The sequence below is a fragment of the Neolamprologus multifasciatus genome, chromosome 3 (assembly GCF_963576455.1).
Source record: "Neolamprologus multifasciatus chromosome 3, fNeoMul1.2, whole genome shotgun sequence".
Classification (NCBI taxonomy): Eukaryota; Metazoa; Chordata; class Actinopteri; order Cichliformes; family Cichlidae; genus Neolamprologus; species Neolamprologus multifasciatus.
Genome location: NC_140441.1, coordinates 17,368,572 through 17,387,815, shown reverse-complemented (window position 1 = coordinate 17,387,815; position 19,244 = coordinate 17,368,572). Strand labels below are relative to the sequence as shown.

At 42.0% G+C, this 19,244-nt stretch overlaps 1 protein-coding gene across 2 annotated transcripts in view; it reads right to left on the bottom strand.

Moving 5' to 3' along the window:
* Positions 1–19,244, bottom strand: part of LOC146521809 (phospholipid-transporting ATPase ABCA1) — a 203,958-nt gene that overhangs the window by 40,926 nt on the left and 143,788 nt on the right. For both annotated transcript variants that reach the window (XM_085139650.1, XM_085139644.1), the window contains exons 37-42: positions 14,094–14,271; positions 12,842–12,957; positions 9,516–9,660; positions 3,913–4,036; positions 688–817; positions 169–289 (exon numbers count right to left, since the gene is read on the bottom strand). In XM_085139650.1, the coding sequence (XP_084995776.1) occupies positions 169–289; positions 688–817; positions 3,913–4,036; positions 9,516–9,660; positions 12,842–12,957; positions 14,094–14,271 (814 nt within the window). The remainder of the gene's footprint in view (positions 1–168; positions 290–687; positions 818–3,912; positions 4,037–9,515; positions 9,661–12,841; positions 12,958–14,093; positions 14,272–19,244) is intronic.

The window sequence follows — 19,244 nt, the reverse complement described above, 5'->3', positions numbered from 1 at the left end:
GAACAATTAAAAAAAAACAACTCAGATATTACAAAAAGTTGGTAAGATGAGGGTTAAATACAATTACACTTTTTACAAAGAGGCGATGGAACAAAATTAAATCAAGTAGGAGCAAGAACAGAATGGAAAAAACCCACTGAAAATGTATAAAGCACCAAAGCTGGATACCTTAGTGAGGTCACAGATCCTCAGAAGGTTGCTCTGGGCTTCGCCTTCATACACCCGCCTTCGTTCCCTGGCAACATCGATATCCTCTTCCTCCGCAGGCAGCCACTTCCCTGAAATAAGTCTAACGGAGAGAGTCAAACACAGTTGGCATAATACCCTTCATTAAAATTAACATGAACTCGGGTGACAAATTATGTTGGTCAAAGTTTAAGCTCAATGAAACAATCTCTGCAATTTTCATAAATAGATGAAGCCACGGGCATTAGTTCCTATGGCAACCTCGCTTTTAGAGTACAAAACACTACAAAAAAAAGAGTGGAAAAAAGGAAAGGAAGACATAATTGGTTTGAATTTGGTAAAACACATTTGCAGTGCAACAGATGTTTCATATAAAGTCAATATAGAGCGTATTACTAATCCTAACAGCTGCGAACAGGACAGAATTTGTTTATCTGACAAAACACAAGGAAGAGTTGTTTTTTCTTTTTGTTTTTTTGTTTTAAAGTTTCTTACGGTCACCTTGGTTTGCAGAAGAATTTATACTGGATGAGGATTGTAACAGCAAACATGACAATTCCCTGGATGGACATGGCACAAAGGTTCTTTCCCACCATTTCCCAGCTCAGCGGGTTCTTGAAACGGTCCTCCCCTGATAAGGAAATTAGCAAACGCACACAGGAGAAAGGCAGGTAATTACACAGATTATTTCCACGTGTCACGTCACAGTAACTTCCAACCCTTAACAGCGAGCCCCGAGGATGAGTTAATGGACAAGCTGTCAAAACAAAAGGGAAATAAGCAGAGGTGTTTTCGTTCATGGACAGCCAAATGTGTCTTTGTCAGACGCTGGTGTTGCTGAGACACATTTGTTGGTGAAAGGCGGCAGTTTAAAAAGCCACTTAGCCTTTGCATAATAATAAAAAAAATAAATGCTGTCACCGATGTCATGGGAAGAAATTGCTGACATCCTGTACTTTTCATGTTGAAGCCATATTTTTATTTTTTGGCTAATGAACATGCAAGTAAAGTAAACCGTTGACAGCCCAGCACTCTAACCATTATCATATCTGCTCTCTTTCCCTCTCCCTCACGGCTTCTACAGCCTTTAAGGCCAAGGGTGGGGCGGGGTGGGGGGTGCAAAGGAGACAAGAAAAACGAAAAGAGCTTTCAGTCTCATTCTCGGGTAAATAGCCCCTTTCCACACTAGCCTTTTTAAGTTATGATTGCTTTTCTCTTCCTTCTCTCCAACCGCTACCACAAATGATTCCTCAAACCGCTATTTCCTGCTCCATCTCTCCACAGATAAGACCCCTTTTTCCTCTTGCATGTGCCTCTTTGCTTCTTGATGACCTCCTCAATACCGGCTCCACCTCCACAAGCACCATTACACTGTTTTTTTCCCTATCCTGTCTAAATTTAACTCATGCAGAGTGTGCAGCTGTAGTGGACACTAGGGAGCTGCGTTTCTGGTCAAATATTGGAGAACTAACGCTTAGAACGAAATAGCTTCGTATCAGTGGAGAAACGGGTGGAATACAACACAAAGCGCCATATAAATGCTCCTTTGTGGGCTATTATTATTATATTTTTGGATGGCATGTACATTTCTTGCAATATTTTATGGTATTCCAATAATTTAAATGCTCCAGTCATTTGCCAGTGTAACAGAGAACAGAGCAGTGTGGTGGGCGACTGTGATGCAAAAACGGGTTATGCAAATGTTTCGTTGCAAAGATCCACAGAACATTTATTCTGGCTGTTTTCAGAGCAGCACGCGGTGCAGTTGTGTTTGTTGTTGTTTACTAAAAGACAACGGCAAGGTTTGCAAGTAAAATGGAAGAAATCTGCGGCGCGAGTTGCTCTAAATATTTTAAGAGGCACAAAGTATAGGAGAGCAGGATGGAAATTTATACAAGCGGTCCGCTGTGATAAATTAGGTGCTGCAGCTGACTGCTGAGTGAGAGGAAACCGAGTCTGGTAAAATCGGTGGCACTTTGAGGCACCGGGGTGAGATAACCATGTTTTAAAGGGTTTTATAAATATACCAGCGCTCTCTTTTTTTCTTCTTTTTTTGCTAATCCGCTTTACACGCTGAGCTAGCTTTCTCTGCCCATGCATTACCTGTACATGTCACTAACCTCCCTGTGCTCCCTCTCCTTCACCTTTCTGCAGATACGGTCTTTGTGTTTCTGATCTGCGGTTATTGGCCATACCAACCTGCCCAGTATTTATTGCCTGTTATTTCTCACTCTGCTCTCCTCTCACCCCAACATGTGGAGGCAAGACAGCTGCCCCGACCTGAGTCTGGTTCAGATTTTATCCTGTTAAAAAGGAATGTCTGCCAAGCGTTTCCCAAAGAGGAGACTGATGCTTTTTCTCTCTCTCGCTGAAATGCCGTAAAGTATTGAGCTTACTATGCAAAGTACCCTTAGATGACATCCATTTAGAGCCAAATGAATCTAACTGGATGTAATCTAAGGGTACTTTGCACTAACTTTGACAAAATTTCTGTCATTTTGCCTCCGTACGCCATCACAGTGAATTTTAAATCAAATAAGATATGATTGAAGCGCCGGCTTTCAGCTTTAATTTGGTGGGTTTTACAAAAAATTGATGTTATCTGTCATTTTTAGACATAATCCCCCATTTTCAGAGACTCAAAATTAATTGTACAAGCTAGCATCATTTCAAATATAAAGATTTTTTTAAAATATTTCAATGAAAATGCTTTCTATACTGCCTAAAGTCTCAAACTCATCCTGTGTGTCCTCCCTTGAGAAGCTCTGCTAAGGCCTTTACTGCAGCCGCCTTCAGTTGCTGCTGGTTTGCAGCTCTTTGCTGCATTCTCGTTTACCTTCAGTAACTAAAACAGTATGCTCTGTTGGGTTGGGATCCAGTGAATGACTTTTCTACAAAACATCCCATTTGTTCTGTGTGAAACTCTCGGGTTGGTTTTGGTCCATTTGCACTGAGAAGCAGTTTTGCAGCATTTGGCTGAATCTGAGCAGAGAGTACAGCCCTGTGCACTTCAGCCCATGTGTTCCCTCCACGTTTAACAGATGATACAGTATGCTACGGCTCGTGAGCTGCTCTTTCCTCTCTTTATTGTTTTCTCTTCGCATTATCCTCATTCGCATTCATTTTGTTTTCATTTGTCCAAAGGATTTTTTCCCCCAATTAATCAATCAATCGAGTGTAACCAGTGGTTTGCACCTTGTTGTAAACCCTCTGTATTTACATTAATGAAGACATCTCTTGATTGTAGACTTTGACGATGGCATACCTACCTCTTTGAGCGTGGTCTCAACTAAGCTGGATCTTGTGAAGGGAATTTTCTTAACTATGGTAAGATCATCCACTTTCTTCTGTGGTCTTTCAGGCCTTGTGGTGTTTCTGCTGGATTTTGGGGGGTTTTCAGCCTAATGATGGCCTCCCTTATTTACATCTGTGTCCCTTTGGATCTCATATTAGAATTCTAGGGAAAAGGCCTCACAAGACAATGAAATTTAAGCCGCTAAAAATCCGGGACTGCATAAAAATATGATTCCCGAACTGTTAATGCAGTACCTTTGCCAAACCCCTTGAATTAAACCTGAACGTCTGGGCTTCAATCACATCTTCATTGACCACTGCGGTGTCACTGTCCAAAAGCACACAAACCCGTTTCACATCTTAAAATCTAGCACTAATGTGTGAGACAGTTTAGTCCTTTCTGTATTCCATGCTATAATATCATCCTCTCACCAAAGTTGCTGAAGAGTGTGGCCATTGCCTGGTTCTTGGCCATGTCAATCAGCCCTCTGCCCAGACAGAAGTGTGGGAATATCAGCAGCACCTGCTTCACTATGTTGTTGATATGGGTGATATTCTGTTGAGAAAAATGCACACAGACACACAGGATACACATTAGTGGCACAAGGACGTTTTGGATATTTAAACCCTGACTGGGAATTGCACAGTTACAAGCTCAATATGTTGACAATTCTAGGCCTGAATCAGCAGAGCCAGAGTGAGAGCTTTGGAAAATAGCTTGAAGCTCCCTGATGCAAGTGCAGATAATTAACAAACATCCTGCGCTGTGCTTGCACGCTGAGCGCGGGTGTATTGCGGTGCACCAAATAGCATGCCGAGGGAACTCGGCGCATCAAGGTTCATCTACCTTCTCGATGCTGGAATTTAGGAGACGTCAGGGAACGTACCGTGTGATCTGTGGGGGGAGCACGTACAGTAGAGCTCAGTATGTGCAAACACAAACAGATGAGGTGATGCTCAGGGAAGCAGATGCTCATCCTTAAAATCATAACTAAAGGTAGAGGAAACACCCAGACACCAAAGAGTCACAGGTGGGAGGAAGAAAAGCACAGGTTCTTCTTTTGGTTCTTCTTTTGGTTCTTCTGATAAAGCACCACAGCAACAAAAAGACAGAAACACAAACCCAAAGCACATTGTTTCAGTGTTTCACAAGGCATAGGCAGTAATAAAGTCTTATCTTGACAGCGTATTTCCACACAACAACTTTTTTTTCCTTTCTAAATTTGTACAGTTCCTTTCTCGCCACATTTGACCTGCCGGTGGTTAGAACACTGACAGCTTAATAAAGTACAAAAGCAACAATTAATTCAATTAAGACACAGCGGACCAGGCTGTAACGAACTGGCACACGCGAGGAAGGAAGTACAGGAGAGGGGGTAAAACAGGAGAAGGCAGAGCAAAAGGGCAACATATTACTGTGGCTTCACAACCGAGTTCATGCATTATGCATAGTGCTCTATTGCTGCATAGTCTTCAAAGCTCTTGCATACATGGATGGAGACTACAAATTCATCATTTCTGTTTTCTGGGCGAGTCTGCGAGATTAGGTGGGGCGGCGGCAGAGGTGCGATTTGTTAAAGCTGTGTGCAAGATTTCCAAATGATGGCCATTATTGTCACAGAATTTATTCATGCATGCGTGTAACAGCTCTGTGAAATTAGTTTCAGTGACTAAGCTTTCAATTGGCAGTTACAATGCGAGTGTGAGGCCTTATGAGTCTGCCAGCCTTAATAAAAAGCCAGATTTAAAGATATTTCAGTCTGCACTTTTACTGGATGTCAGCTTATTGTGTAAATGCAAGAAAAACATGACACTTTTTAAATAAGACAACATACTCTGTCAGATATTAGCAGGTGGGACGTGAGACCGTGATCGAGGGGGAAAGGCAGACAAAGAAACTAAATAAATAAATAAAACTGTTGACAAGACTTTTTTTTCTCCCAAGGAGGTGTGGGGGCACATTTAGCCTGTGCACATTAAGAATACATATGGTGCTGCTGCTGTATATCTGCCTTGCTTTAGTAACTTACAGGTGTCCTCAAGCTAGCTCCTTCCTGCATTCATACTAAGCTAACCACATGCTGCTTCCATATTCAGCAGACAGATGTATTACTGATCCTATCTAGCTTTTGCACTCTTGCTTTCACTGCTTCTCCTTATCCCTGTGATCATTGGAGCCAGGAACAAATCTGATCACAAAGGGGACAAAGATACTAATGTACAATAGCTCCAAATATAGCTAAAGATCTGCGGCCATGCTAAAGAGAAAGTACACTCTGTATCAGTTCTAAGGTTTGATGTATCAGGGCTTAAAATCATGCAAATGCAACCTCGGATGAACTACAAAACATGACATATACACAGCCGTTCTTCATTTAACAAAAACTCCACCCTCACTGCTTCTATATGAGTTTAGAGGTTTGGCTCTCCAATTACTGCTTAATGCAGACTGAGGGGGAATAAACTGTAAAGCACGGTGGTGGAGGGGTGATGATTTGGGCTTGTTTTACAGCCACAGGACTGCAAAACAAATGTCTTCCAAATGTGAGACCATCGGTCTGCAAAAGCTTGGCTGAAACTGGATCATTTAGCAGGACAAAGATTCCAATCGACTCTACAACAGAATGGCGGAAAAAGAGTGAAAATGTGTCGCAAAGGATATCTACAACCTTAGAACTGACATAGGTGTACTTTTCTTTTTCCCATGACTATATGGGGATACTTTGTATGAAAGGTCCTTGTCATTGATAAAATAAAATGGAATAGTAATAAAACGCTCTAAGATTTTAACTGTATAATAATTCTCATAACAGGAAATGTTCCGATATGTGTTTGAGGTCATCTGAATGACACGAACAACAATCCAACTTACAAACTTACACACTACAATAAGTGTTCGCTGGCCTAGTTCTCTCGGGCAGATCCAAGACCGCGATGAAAAGGTCTCATTGATCACTATGTCGACGCAAACCTTTAGACGTCTTTAGATGTTCAGCAGCAATTCATCATTTCTTTTATCTACACCTATACCCTCCTGTCCTCAAGCAAATGTAAGAAGAGCTGCAATAACAATGCATATTCAACAAAAATTGGTGCATCTTGTTACTGGTAACACCAACATTTTTTTTGAACACTTGAACCCTGCTTACTAAGGAGAAAAATGGTTAAATGGTATCATTTAAATCGCTAATTTATATTTGTGTATTAGTATTTTCTCTGTAGCCAATTACTTGATTGCCTTTACTGACAGTATATGGAGGAAAGATATACTTTACTGCAACAATTTGCTGTAGCAGAAAACAAGTTTACCCTCAAAGTTCTTTTCTTGGCGTTTGCAAACATTTTTTTATCCCCCAGGATGTTCACAATGTATGTAACCACTCAAATGCAAGCATCGGGGGATTTGCTAAAGGCACCTCTATTCTTTACATTCAACACTAAGCCTAAACAGAGATAAGAAAGTTAAATAAATAAACAACAGCTATGACCTTGGCTGAGAGCAGCCCATCCATCTGGCAGAGGAATGCAAAAAGCAGCGAGACCTAATTTGAGATCGATACATGAAATAACATATCTCCTCCTGACTGGGTGTTCATCAAGGAGATCTAAGAGCTTCTTTGTCGAAGATGATAAAACGCCGGACAATTTCCCCCCTTGTGTTTGCGCTATGTGCCCATACATCATTTTCAAATGGGTTTTAAAGGTGGTATTGTCTGTGCTGTGCTTATCTGACCCATATCCCTACACGTGCTTATTCCCACAGCGTGGCTTCATTCATAATGCTGCGAATCACAATGAAAGGAGACATACAGAGGATGTATGGCTCAAACAGCTGGGGAAGATATTTTTCAAGAGATGATATTCCTGTGGTTTTGAGATACTGTAGGAGTTCTGTCGTGAGCAATCGACTACATTAAACCTTTGCCTGTTTTAAGCATAGCGTCGATAAATTCTTCTGGACTTAAAACAATGTACTCGAATTGCACTACATGAGGTAAGCGGTACCTGGCCACGCCGCCACACCGATACATTTATCCTGGAAAATCTATGGGTGCCTGCGGTTATCTCTTAGAGGCACGTGGTGGAAGTATTGACTCAGACAGCGCTTCAAGCGTACAAGGCAGGCTGGGATTGATGCAATCCACAGGGAGTTGGACAGTCCTGAGGGAAAGAAAATCTCCCATTGGTCTCAAGACAAAACTAGGGCACCAAGTCTATAACACTGGAGCGCTGCTTTCCCACTCTGCTATTATTTTTTTCCCTTCTTCCCATTTTCTTCCCTGGAAAAATGGTGCTATGCCCAAAAGGGATCTAGATTCACCCAGTGCTTGAAAAGAGAAAACAGACTGAAAGCCGGAAGCTTTACTTTTGAGCGACACTGTTTAAATATCGCCGCCGCCGCCGAGGAGCCTGAAAGTGATGAGGCGCAGCTTTGAAATCGCAGAAGCTGCGAGAGGAGAAGGCTGGATAGAGCTGTCATGTGCAGGATCTGCCGTTTCTGTTGAACTGGAGCACGTCGGGGCACTGTCATATCTGCGCTAGCTAGTTTGTGAAGAGTCTGTTCCGGGGAGATATCAGCTCTGAACTGGGGAAGACATGGAAACCTGGAGAGCTGTAACATGTGAGTTGATTGATGTTGACCCATCAGACTCTTATCAGCGGCGAAATCGGGTCAGATTAGCAGAATTATCTTGGACCTCCGTCCCCATCGAGCCTCAGAGAAACACGCTGCTCCTAATGCCTCAATTGAGCGAAGTGGGCAGTAAATCCGTCCCTTTACACCGGCCCGTGGGCAAAGCGCTGTCCATTAAATTATCGGGAATGGCGCCCTTTATGAGTAATACACTCCGCTAACGTCGCATCAATAAATAAAGAGAATGCAGACACAACAAAATGACCACAGTGACTTTCTTGGAGGAGAGACGCGCTCGTGAAAAATACAAATTGATGATGAATGTCGGCGATAATGAAATCACGATGCAAATGAGGCCGCCTCGTTAGGAGACAGGAAACATCCCATGCCATCACGGAGCGGGCGCCAGAAGATCAAGTCACAGGCAGGCGTGTCGGAGGGGGCAGACCGCGCAGAGGCAAGAGTCTTTGAGACGACATTACGCTGCGTCTGAAGTGGCAGATCGGGGATGTGGGAGACATTCTGATGAAGCGTCAGATGCAAACGCGGCTCGTCACCGCACCGTGCTCTTGTGTCTGTTGACAAGGGATGACTGATCAGCACGAGGCTAAAAATACGTGGTGAGGTGGGAAAAAACCAAATGAGAGAGCGGGCGATGCATGGGAATCGTGCAAACAACAATTAAGGCTGCAAATGTGTTTAGACGTATTCAAATCAGAGAACAAACGAGAAAGATGTCAGAAAAGTAGAGAAATTGTTTCAAAAACTTGAGGTTGTTCTGTCTGAGTCCTGGCTGTTTGCACAAATTGCGTATTCAGATATTTTCTTTTATACGTAATTTATTTAAATTCTAATAAAACAGTACAATGACTGACAGTCTGTCTCTCTCCAAACCGAGCTCTGCATTTCTTATTTAGCTCGTTTTTGGTGTCTTTGTCTTTTCATTCCACTGAGACTGGAGCAGCTTGCAGTTAAAATGAACACTTGCTGAAAGATGGATGAGCAAAGTTCTCTGAAGACCCAATTCTCAGCAAACGATTTAACATTAAAAAGAATAGGCAAAATAATTCCTTTGAAAAATCCTTGAGAGGATAAAGGAAATATATTAAAAGTTATACCAGGTGGGCACACACCCCACCCACGCGCGTGGAAGCCTTTGCTTTGGGAAAAAAAATGGAAAACACTAAACGTTTATCTATGATTCAAGTCAATTAGCCATCCGCAGCTATAGCTTCTGCATAAATATCATTTTTATGGAGCCTGAAAGTCTGCGCCTGCTGTTTCACAGGAAGTGTGTCACCTGTCGCGTTAAAAATGTGCATGCATGCTTGTGTTTCTCCCACTTTTCCGTCCGCACAGACTCTCTATGCGTGTGTGAGCGTGTGGTGAGGATGACACTTACATCATCATTGAAGAGCTCCATGATAAAGGTGGCCACGCTGCTGTTAATACCAATGAAGAGGTTGATGCAGGTCAGCACCACGTAAGCTGTGCTGGGCACGCTGAAGATGAAGGAGAACGGGTACATCATGGGCGTGATAGCCCAGCTTAAAAAAAAAAAACACAAACCAAAGTAAAACAGTGTTACAAAATTGAAAATATAGAAGTTTAAATAACAAAGGTGATCTCCAGTGCGATCCATGCTCGTTAAACTCTCCGAGGGCAATTTGTATAATGGCAAATGTCATGCTAGCAGCTACTGAGTCCTTGCTATTTTCGATTCACGAATGCGGATTACCAGGTCAGCTGTGCCATTTGATGGCCTCCTCTGATCATTTGCATTTTCAGTAAGTGACCCATGAAAGCACTGCAGACTGAATGCTGCCCACGCTCGGCAGTCAGCGGTTCAAGCTCGGTATCACAAGCAGATCAAGTGAGGCACTGGTGTTGTGGTGCCACGGTGCCAACCCCTGTCATATAACCAGACCTTTGAATGTAATTTGAAAGTAACACGTTTTGATCTCATTACATTTACTCAAGTGCTGGAGTTTCAGTTTGACCTACTTCAGAGGCGTGTGTGTAACTTTCTGATTCAGTTCTTTTTAGATTAGGAATCTTTGGAAACAGACTGCAGCCTCACTCTGACAAGCACACAGACCTGTTTGTACGAGGTAAGCTATACAGCATGTCTCCTTCACTATGTGCCATAGCTGTATCTGATATCCCTGCGGTGGTGTTCTTCCTGGATCATCAAAACCAATGTTGGTCCAGTTGCAACATTGCAAGTGACCAATCATCAATGTTGCGATGTCATAGGTTTGCAGGGTGGAAAAAGCCTGATGTGGTTAGGGTCAGGGTTGGGGATTAGGACGTGATCATAGTTAGGCTTAGGGTTTGGTGTGTGTCACTTCCAATGACTAGTATTACTAACTGATTTGTGTGCACTGGTGCATCTTTCAATGGACGTAGTATAAGTATTACACAAAGTACAAACTATTGCGAAAAATGTATAAAATAAGTTATAATAAACGCACTGGATGACAGAATTGGAGATATGAATTAAAGATTAGTGGCATAAACGTCAGTTCTTCGATTACTCTGGCTTTGTGGGACTTTTTGACACTGCCACAGATAACTATTTACCCCTTGGACACCTAAAAGGAGAAACCCTTGTCCCCTTTTTCTGAACTGAATGGTTTCTGTCATACTTCAAGCCGGCTTTTAGGACAAAATGACTGGTTATGCAACAAAAGGGTAGTCTTTACCTGTACAGTTTACTACCTGCTAGAACCTGTTCAAATGGTCATCATACCACATATTTACTGACATTTTGTGAGGTGTCAAAACTCTTCATTAAGGGTACGGGGGAGGGGAAGTTGCCAAATGTCATCTTCATTTGGGAAAGTCTTAATAGTTCAAATGAACAAAGTGCCTGAGGAAGTGTGAGTAGCGTGGAAGTGAGCTAAAGCTTCTTAGCTGGTGATTCTGTGGTAGTGCACTTTTAAAGTTCTCCTACAGCGTGGAAAGGCTGGTTCAACAATGATAACACAAACTTTGAAGGTAAACTTTAATCAAGTGTTAAAGTTGCACGTGTGAGTTGAACAGGTCTGTTGCTTCCTGTATTTTTACCTCACAGAAAACAGGAGCTGCTGGTTTACTGAGTGTAATTTTTGCGTGACTGATTTTTATCCCTTTAACAAAAAAGTCACACGGTAACACAAACTAACTAATTTACCGAAGCAGCAGCAGAGGACAAACAAACTTTGAACTACTGGAAAACTGCTGGTTTTGTTCATTGACTGTGGTGGAGTGAAACAGCTTCACGTCCTCATCAGAAAGTTGGCTGACATCAGGTAAACAATGAAAGTGGTCTAAATGGACATTATGCACCTTTTTTAGGTAGTTAAATTGATTTTTGATGACTCCATCTGCAGCTGAACATGGCTTTAATTTCTGTGGTTGATCTCTAAAATGTAACATAATGACACGTTTGGAAACAGCTTATTTAACCTTAATTGACTGACCGAAGTGAGTAGCTTCTCATTTCTTAAACAACCACGTAAAAAGAAAAGGTGGAAAATATGTTCTCTGTTTCAGAAGGGTCAGATTTAATGGTCTGTATCAAGCAAACAACACAATTCAGGAGTTTACTAAAACTATTAAAACTGGGTTAAACTACTCAACACAGTACAAAAGGCCGAAGGGACTCAAAGAAGAAATATGAAAATCATGACTGATCATGATCAGAGGTCAAATTAATAGTTGAACTCACAGCTAAGTAAAAGCATTTATACACACACAATGTAAAGAGAACTCCAGGGATCAGGACTAAACAGGTGTCTGGCCTTAAGAAAACCACTTATCAGTTTGGCTACTTGGGGAAAAAAACAATTCAGTTCACCAGGGATGTTTAAAGGTTGGACTCTGGGGCGATGGAGAACAGTCATGTGGTCGGATGAGTCCAGATTTACCCTGTTCCTGAGTGCTGGCACATCAGGTTAAGAAGAGAAGCGGGTGAAGTGATGCATCATCACGCCTCGTGCTTACAGTAAAAGCCTGATCTCAGGTTGCTTCAGTTGGTCAACGTTCAGCAACATTATCTCCTCAAAAACGCAGTCAGCTAACTACCTGAATTTACTGATCGACCAGAGTTTCTCCATTAATGAATTTCTTCTTCTTTCCGACGGCATGGACATGTTCCAAGATGACAATGTCAGGATTTATCGGGCTCAAATTGTGAAAGATGGGTTCAGTGAAAGTAAAACGTCCTTTTCACAGATGGATCGACCACCACTGTGGAGACCTCACCTTAACCCCACTGAGATCTTAATCCCTTTACTTTGTCACGGCAAACCTCTAACGTGCCGTCATCAGAGGTAAAGGTCGGACAACAAAATATTACAGTGCGTACTTACATTTCAGCCAATACCTGCACTAGTATGACAGCTTTCTATTGTGGATATCTGAAGTGTTCAGAAGTCAATCAATGAATTTTAAAAGACAGCCCGTCCCAGAAATCTGGGTACGCCATAATTCTCTGAGCTACTCTGAAATATGTCATTTACATAACAAATAAATACATGAGAACTTTGATATGGTGGCGCACTAATGCATTTGACATTTTTATTTTAATATTTATTCAAACACATCATGTAAAGAGACTGTAGATTTCAGTAAGTGCGCAACAAAAAAATGTATAATAAAGTATACGGTACACACATGTGGAGTAAACTACTTTAAATGATTTCATGAATGAATATTGGAAGGATATATTCTTAATTTACTCACCCATAAAAAATAAGCAAGAGAATCAAAGCCGGCAGGTTAGGAGGGGAAACATAGGCTTTTTGTTGGAAGGCGAGGAAGATCACAATCACGATGAAGCAGGGGACGATGTAGTTACACTGTAAACACAAACACACACGCCAAAATAAGGCACAGGCCAGCACAGGCTTAAAAAGTCACTCTTTAGGGCGGTTACAACTCCATTAAAGCGTTATGATTTATTTTTTTTTAAGCCAACTGAATGACCGTGTAATTATAAAATGTGTAGATGACTTTTTAATTAGCGAATGTATCTGGCTTTAGTTTTCTAATTAATCCAGTGAATAACAGAGCCATCTGATTCTCGTGTGTTTGAAGCAAGCGGTCGCTCAGTGACACGCTGAATTGGATGCATGTACAACGGCTCTATAAAATTTTGATCTAAGACTAATATTTATCCAACGATTGTTTAAATCCATTGAACTTCAAAACAAACCAGACAGGACGCTTTTTACTAGACTTTTTTTTCCCCCTGCAGAAGTAAACAAACATAACTGATGATGCTATTATTATATAATCACCCTTCGGATTAATATCCCCCCTGGCGAATAAATGGAATACTGCAGATAATAGACATACAATGTATCAGGTTACAATGATACATGTTTATTACAGAAAAAGTTAAGACTGAAATATTAAAGAGCTTTCAGACTGGATTCACCGTAATATCCTTATTGTTGATAGAGCATGCATGGCAATGCGGGGTGCTTCAGGCTAGAATCATTAGACAGGCACCTTAGGTGCATTTGTCTTCCACCCAGACAGCATTTATCCACCATAATGATGAGTGTCCTGATGCAATTTCTTTACCAAAGGTACCTGATGAAATGTTTACTTCCATTATGCCTCGGGGAAACTGCCGGTAAGCCTGTTGAGCATAACCAGCAGGGGCAGCTGCTGTCGATAATTACGCCTCAGCCAATAACTGTCTCAGGTGAAGCTTTTCCCAGTAGCCAGCAGTGTCAAAGCTACATTGTCAATTACAGTGGATGGATATTTTTACATTTAGCCTTAGGTGGGCAAAAAAAGGCCCAAAGTAGTATATTACAAGGGTAGTATAAAATAAAGCAGGCGAAAACTGCTGGGGTGAATCACTTTATAGTATATGTTACACAGTATTTACCTGGCTTTAATGGGTCAGGTAACAGAGCCGAAGCTTCAGAAAGAGAGAATATTTGAGGCGCAGACACAGCTGTCAGATAAAGCTGGTACTTACCATGTCCCAGGCAAAATTGGCCAACCAGTAGACAGCTGGGTTTACTCCACTGACAAATTGCAGATGCTTGGCTTTGTTCACCCTCTCTTGGATTAGGAAGAGGACAAAGCTGGCAGGGATGAAGGACATGGCAAAGATAACGCAGATGGACACCACAACGTCAGTGGAGGTTGTGGCCCTGTGATTGAAGAGGACACAGCATAAAAAAGTTGACTGGTGAGCTATTAGGGGTCTACCAGGGCAAAAGAAAGTGGATATTAAACTTTGTCCATGGGGCTAAACAGCCTACTATCACAGGCTGTATATAAAAGATGGACACAGCTACCGTGACCCTTTAGTTTTAAACTCTTTTAGTTTCATGTTCAAACCCTTAAGCTTAGGCTTGTGACTGTCACCATCTTGGTGTTTTCAAAGAGACTTTATGATCTGACTGAGAAACTGAGGGACATAAAATAGGACTGTGTCGGCCTCCGCCTGCACAGGTCCGGACAGCGGCGCAGGTGGAGCAGGTCCGGAGACTGACCTCCTGAGATTATAGACAAGCAATTGGGACAATAAACCTATCAGGAACATATATACCGAGGTCACAGTCCAAAGGGTCGTTTTCCGACAGATTTCTATAGAACCCAAAATGATTTTGCATTGGGAGAAATCGCCCCCTGCTGGCCATTAGAAAGAACGTAGGTGTAATGCTGCAGTCACACTGGGGAAAAACAGATGTTGCCGTGCAGCAGAATGTCACGATCCCTGCTTTTGAAATGTCTGTCACCACTCGCAGTCAGTTGCCATCTTCAAAACAACTTCCACTTATTTGCTAAACTGAGACAGACTGTCACAGTTTGGAGACAAGTTGCCTCCCACCACATGACCTGTGTAATCAGTGTTGCTGGCACAACCCCCGGCCATCTCAAGTACTTGCAATCTACCTCCGATGGCAACAAAATTCAGTACATTCACTGGGCAACCACAAATTTTCCCTAGTCACAAGAAGGTTCCCATCCTATTTTTACTTCAGTGTAACTGAGGTGTTGGGTACTTTCTGATTCACATCACGTTTTTGCTACGTCCATCTTTTATCAGTCTGTTGCACCTACTAGGTTTCCAAAGCTACGAAGTAAGTCCGCGGGGCCTGTAAGGTGCTTTGGATAAAAATCATCCACATGAACTGCAGTATGAGAGATATAACACATATAATAAGAGACTTTATGAAATACAGAACTGCAGTCCATGAACCTTCGGTTTTCCATCCTTATGAGGTATTTACTGTATTTTAATGTACTTCTTGGGGAATATGGGTGCACTTGGTTTTCTATTTTCATGAGAACGCACTATTTACCACCTCTAATATCATTCACAAGGCCATCACTGCTGTGACATCAATGACAATAAAGAACAGCTGTGGAAGAGTCCGGACTGTCCTGTGGGCGAAATTCAGTCTTTTGTGTGTATAAAACCAGTTTTAAGAGTTCCTGTTAAAAAAATCAGCAGGTTTGCTGTTTCCCGCTGTTATCAGGAAATGAGCCCGATGACACTTGAAACAATGTCAAAACAACTTTTGGCTCATTTCCTGTAATTAAGACATAATCAAATTTAACACTAGGCGACGATGCATTTAAACTAATTCCACTACACCTGCAAAAATAAGTCAGATAACTAATGTTTCAATGTTCTTGTTAGTATTGATGTCTAAATTAGCCTAGCTTTTACAGCACTGACTGATTGCTGTTTGTACCTGATAGAATTTTAAAAAGAGAAGCTTTTAAATGTCTAAAACTACGACACGTTTAGGGCTACTTTTTGTCTCTTTCCAGCTTGTCCAACAGCACATCCTAAAATCTTAGAAGACTTTTTCATCCGCAACAATATCTGTGTCACACACAAATCTCTCAAATTTCCCCTGCCGTGCGTCTTAATTTATGCCACGCTACCTTTGGAAGTGTCCTTTACTGTGTGTGCTCATTTAGCATTGGATTAAACTGCGATCTGTGACTCTGACCACCCCAGCCACCCCCACAACCCTCCCAAATCCTCACCCCTTGCCTCCTGATAATCTTTTACGAGTCTTCCCGCTGCTTAATTAGCATATGAAATAAGTTACCCTGCGTGGCTACATGTCCATATTTATCATCACCAACCAGGCGCAATTAGAACACGTAAATATGAAATCATTAACAGCAGTGCGTGCCAGCCCACATTTCTAGCAGTTTTCAAGGGCTGCGTGCTCTGTTTGGGTGGGGAGGTAATGTAGGGGACAAAGCTGTGAATGATCGCAGGCTGAATGCTTGAAGGTGGTTAATTGCTGTGAAAAGAGGACAAGCAATCTGCTAATTAACTACTAATGCAAGTGCAGGGAAGATGTGCAGTGGGAGTAAAGCTTTATAGTTTGTGTTGCTTTCCTTAAGTTATTATTATTTTTTTATTTAGGGTGGCTGCAGGGGATTGTTATGCTGAAAAGATGCTAAAAACACGAGATAACAAATTGGCTGTACAACACTCCGGTCATTATTTCTATTATGAAGCAACATGCAGGTAGAGAGCTCCAGAGACAATCATAGGGTAAGCTGTGTGATGTGCACATTATCAATAGTATACTTTTGCACAGCAGCAAGAACAGAAAGTGTCATAATTCGTTGATTGCAAATAAATTACACATCAAATTCAAAAGCGCAGCAAGATGAGACATTTTTGTCAGTTGCCAAATTGATGTTCCCCAGCAATTAAGAAGCAATGCATATCTCTCAATAATGAAACGGTGCCAACGCTGACATTTCGGGAGGCTCCATTTCTGTGCCGATGCGAGATAAAGCACGGAGACCTTGTGGGAATGAAGTGGTAATTTCTGTGGGTGTAAGCGTCGACTTTCTTTCCACCTGCGCAGCCCTTCACAATTCTGTGGCTCATGACATCGCTTGCATTGAAATAGGCTGTGAAGTACACTAGAGGGGAGTGTCACTTCAAATTAGACGGTGCAGTGAAATACTGGTGTCCAAAAGCTAGCAAGGGAGCAAGTCAATGGGGATGAATTATTATCGAAATTGCAGGTTTAGCCGCGGTCTCACCATAACATTGTGGAAGTGTCAGTGACAGGGATTCATTTAGGGCCGAGGTTGGTGCATTTCAGAATATTTTGACAGGATGGGCGGGATACTTTTTTTGGCCTTTGGTGACTGTGGCTTTTTTGGCTCGCTGCAATTAACTGGTCTTTTTTTCGGGGTTTTCTTTGGACATTGGCTTCTTTTTCACTCATATTCAGTTCTTGTACTTGACCATTTTCAGGGCAGATAACATTTGTTGTTCAACATTTGTTCACATTTCTGTAGCTGAGATTATGAAAAATTACAAAGATAACACATTTGACAGGCCCAAAATTGTATTTTTGCACCAACTAGGCTATTCCTAAAAAGCCATTAGTATAAAACATGGTACATCTCACCTCAGTGTGAAATACGTGTCCTTAAATAATGTGTGGAAATAGGACAAGTGGAGGACAAAAAGAGGAAGTGGAAAGTCTAAAAACTACTTACAGCAGATGTGCAGTATCTAAAAGCAATTTCCTTAAGAAACAGTGAAAAAATATACAGCAAAGACCAGACACAGGACCTAAGAGATGTCAGCTGATTCATCTACTGTTCAACAGAAATGGGCTTGTTGCAAGGAAAGCTGTGAAGAAGTCGTTCATAAGGAAGGGAAACAGGGAGAAATGTGCTGTATTGCATGTATAAGAGGGGTGGCTCAAGAGTTTTGCACAGTACTGCAACTGTAAAGTCTAAACCCCCCTTAAAAACCACTATGAGTTAAAAAAAAAAAAAAGAGGTGTGCTTTTGGCTACCAAATGAACATAAGTACAATATTTACTCGCTTTAATGTGCACAACTCTCTGTCTGCTAGCTTACCGATGCTACATGCTGCCACTTTATAAGATCTGTTTACAGTTTGTAAATATAAAAAAAACCTTTTGTATCGCACACTGCCATCTGATCCATAGTCATAAAATATACATTTCGATAAGTGGAGCTTCAAATTGTGCTTAGTTAGGTGCTCAAGAAAGCCATGGCCCTTTCCCCTCCTACAATGTTCGCTCTTATTCAGCGGTGAAGGAGTGTCCGAGGCAATCTGAAAATCTCAGTTCATAAATTGCAGTCTTCACGCTCTGCACGGACTGCTAGAGAGAGCAGAAGAGGCTCATCCTGAACCTACAGGATATCGTAATTATCCCTAACCCCAGCGCTGTCTACCCCTCTCTAACTCAGGCCTGTCGTCAGTACCTGATCACCACATAAACACCTGACCGAGGGAGAGAGCTGGAGCAGCGGGGGGAAAGTGGAATGGAAATGCAGTTACTGAGCTGTGGCCGTGGCACTGTATGATGATGTGCTGCAGAGGGACGTAATCTAACTACTTTACAGTAGATGTGCCGCTCACACTGAGGGCTGCAAACGGGAAATTGATGACGTTACGGGATACAATCCCGCTCAAAGACACTAGCTGTGAACACAAGACAGAGCCGTACACAGAAAGCAATTATATCCGAATGGTATGAGCCAATATATTATGATTTAGCACGTCATTAATCTCCAGCTCTCATAGAAATCCACCCTAAGATAAAGCATGCGGGGAGGGAATGGTACACCCTCGTGAGGAACTCCCATGGGCCTCCAAATCTACGCACACTCGAAGCGATCCCTCATTTATCTGTCTGTCTGTTCTCTGCTGTCTACTTTATTGTCTCCCACTCATCCGCTTTCCCTCAGTCTATGCTGTTTTTCTTCCCCCTCACTTCATTCCTCTCTACCTCTCTCTCTTTGCCTTATCTGTCGCGGTTCCCCGGTCACCATCAGTCTCTTTCTTCTGCATCTCATAATGCAGTGTCAGAAAATTAAAAACCGGCTCTTCCAAACATGAGAAAATGCATCGTCGTAGCTGCGCGCGTCAAAAGGCTGGGAGAAAACTGCAGGCTAGGGGCTTTTCTCCCAGTATACTGTTAGTAGCTTGTGCTTGAAGTCAAACCAAGGCTCAGGCTCACATCCACATCTAAAGGTAATCTGGAGTCACAGTTTTACTCCATGTGCGTGGGTTGTTGGTTATTTTTTTGGACTTGAACATGCAAACTCTACAAAGTTCAGCAAGTTCAAATGCAGAACATTTTTACTT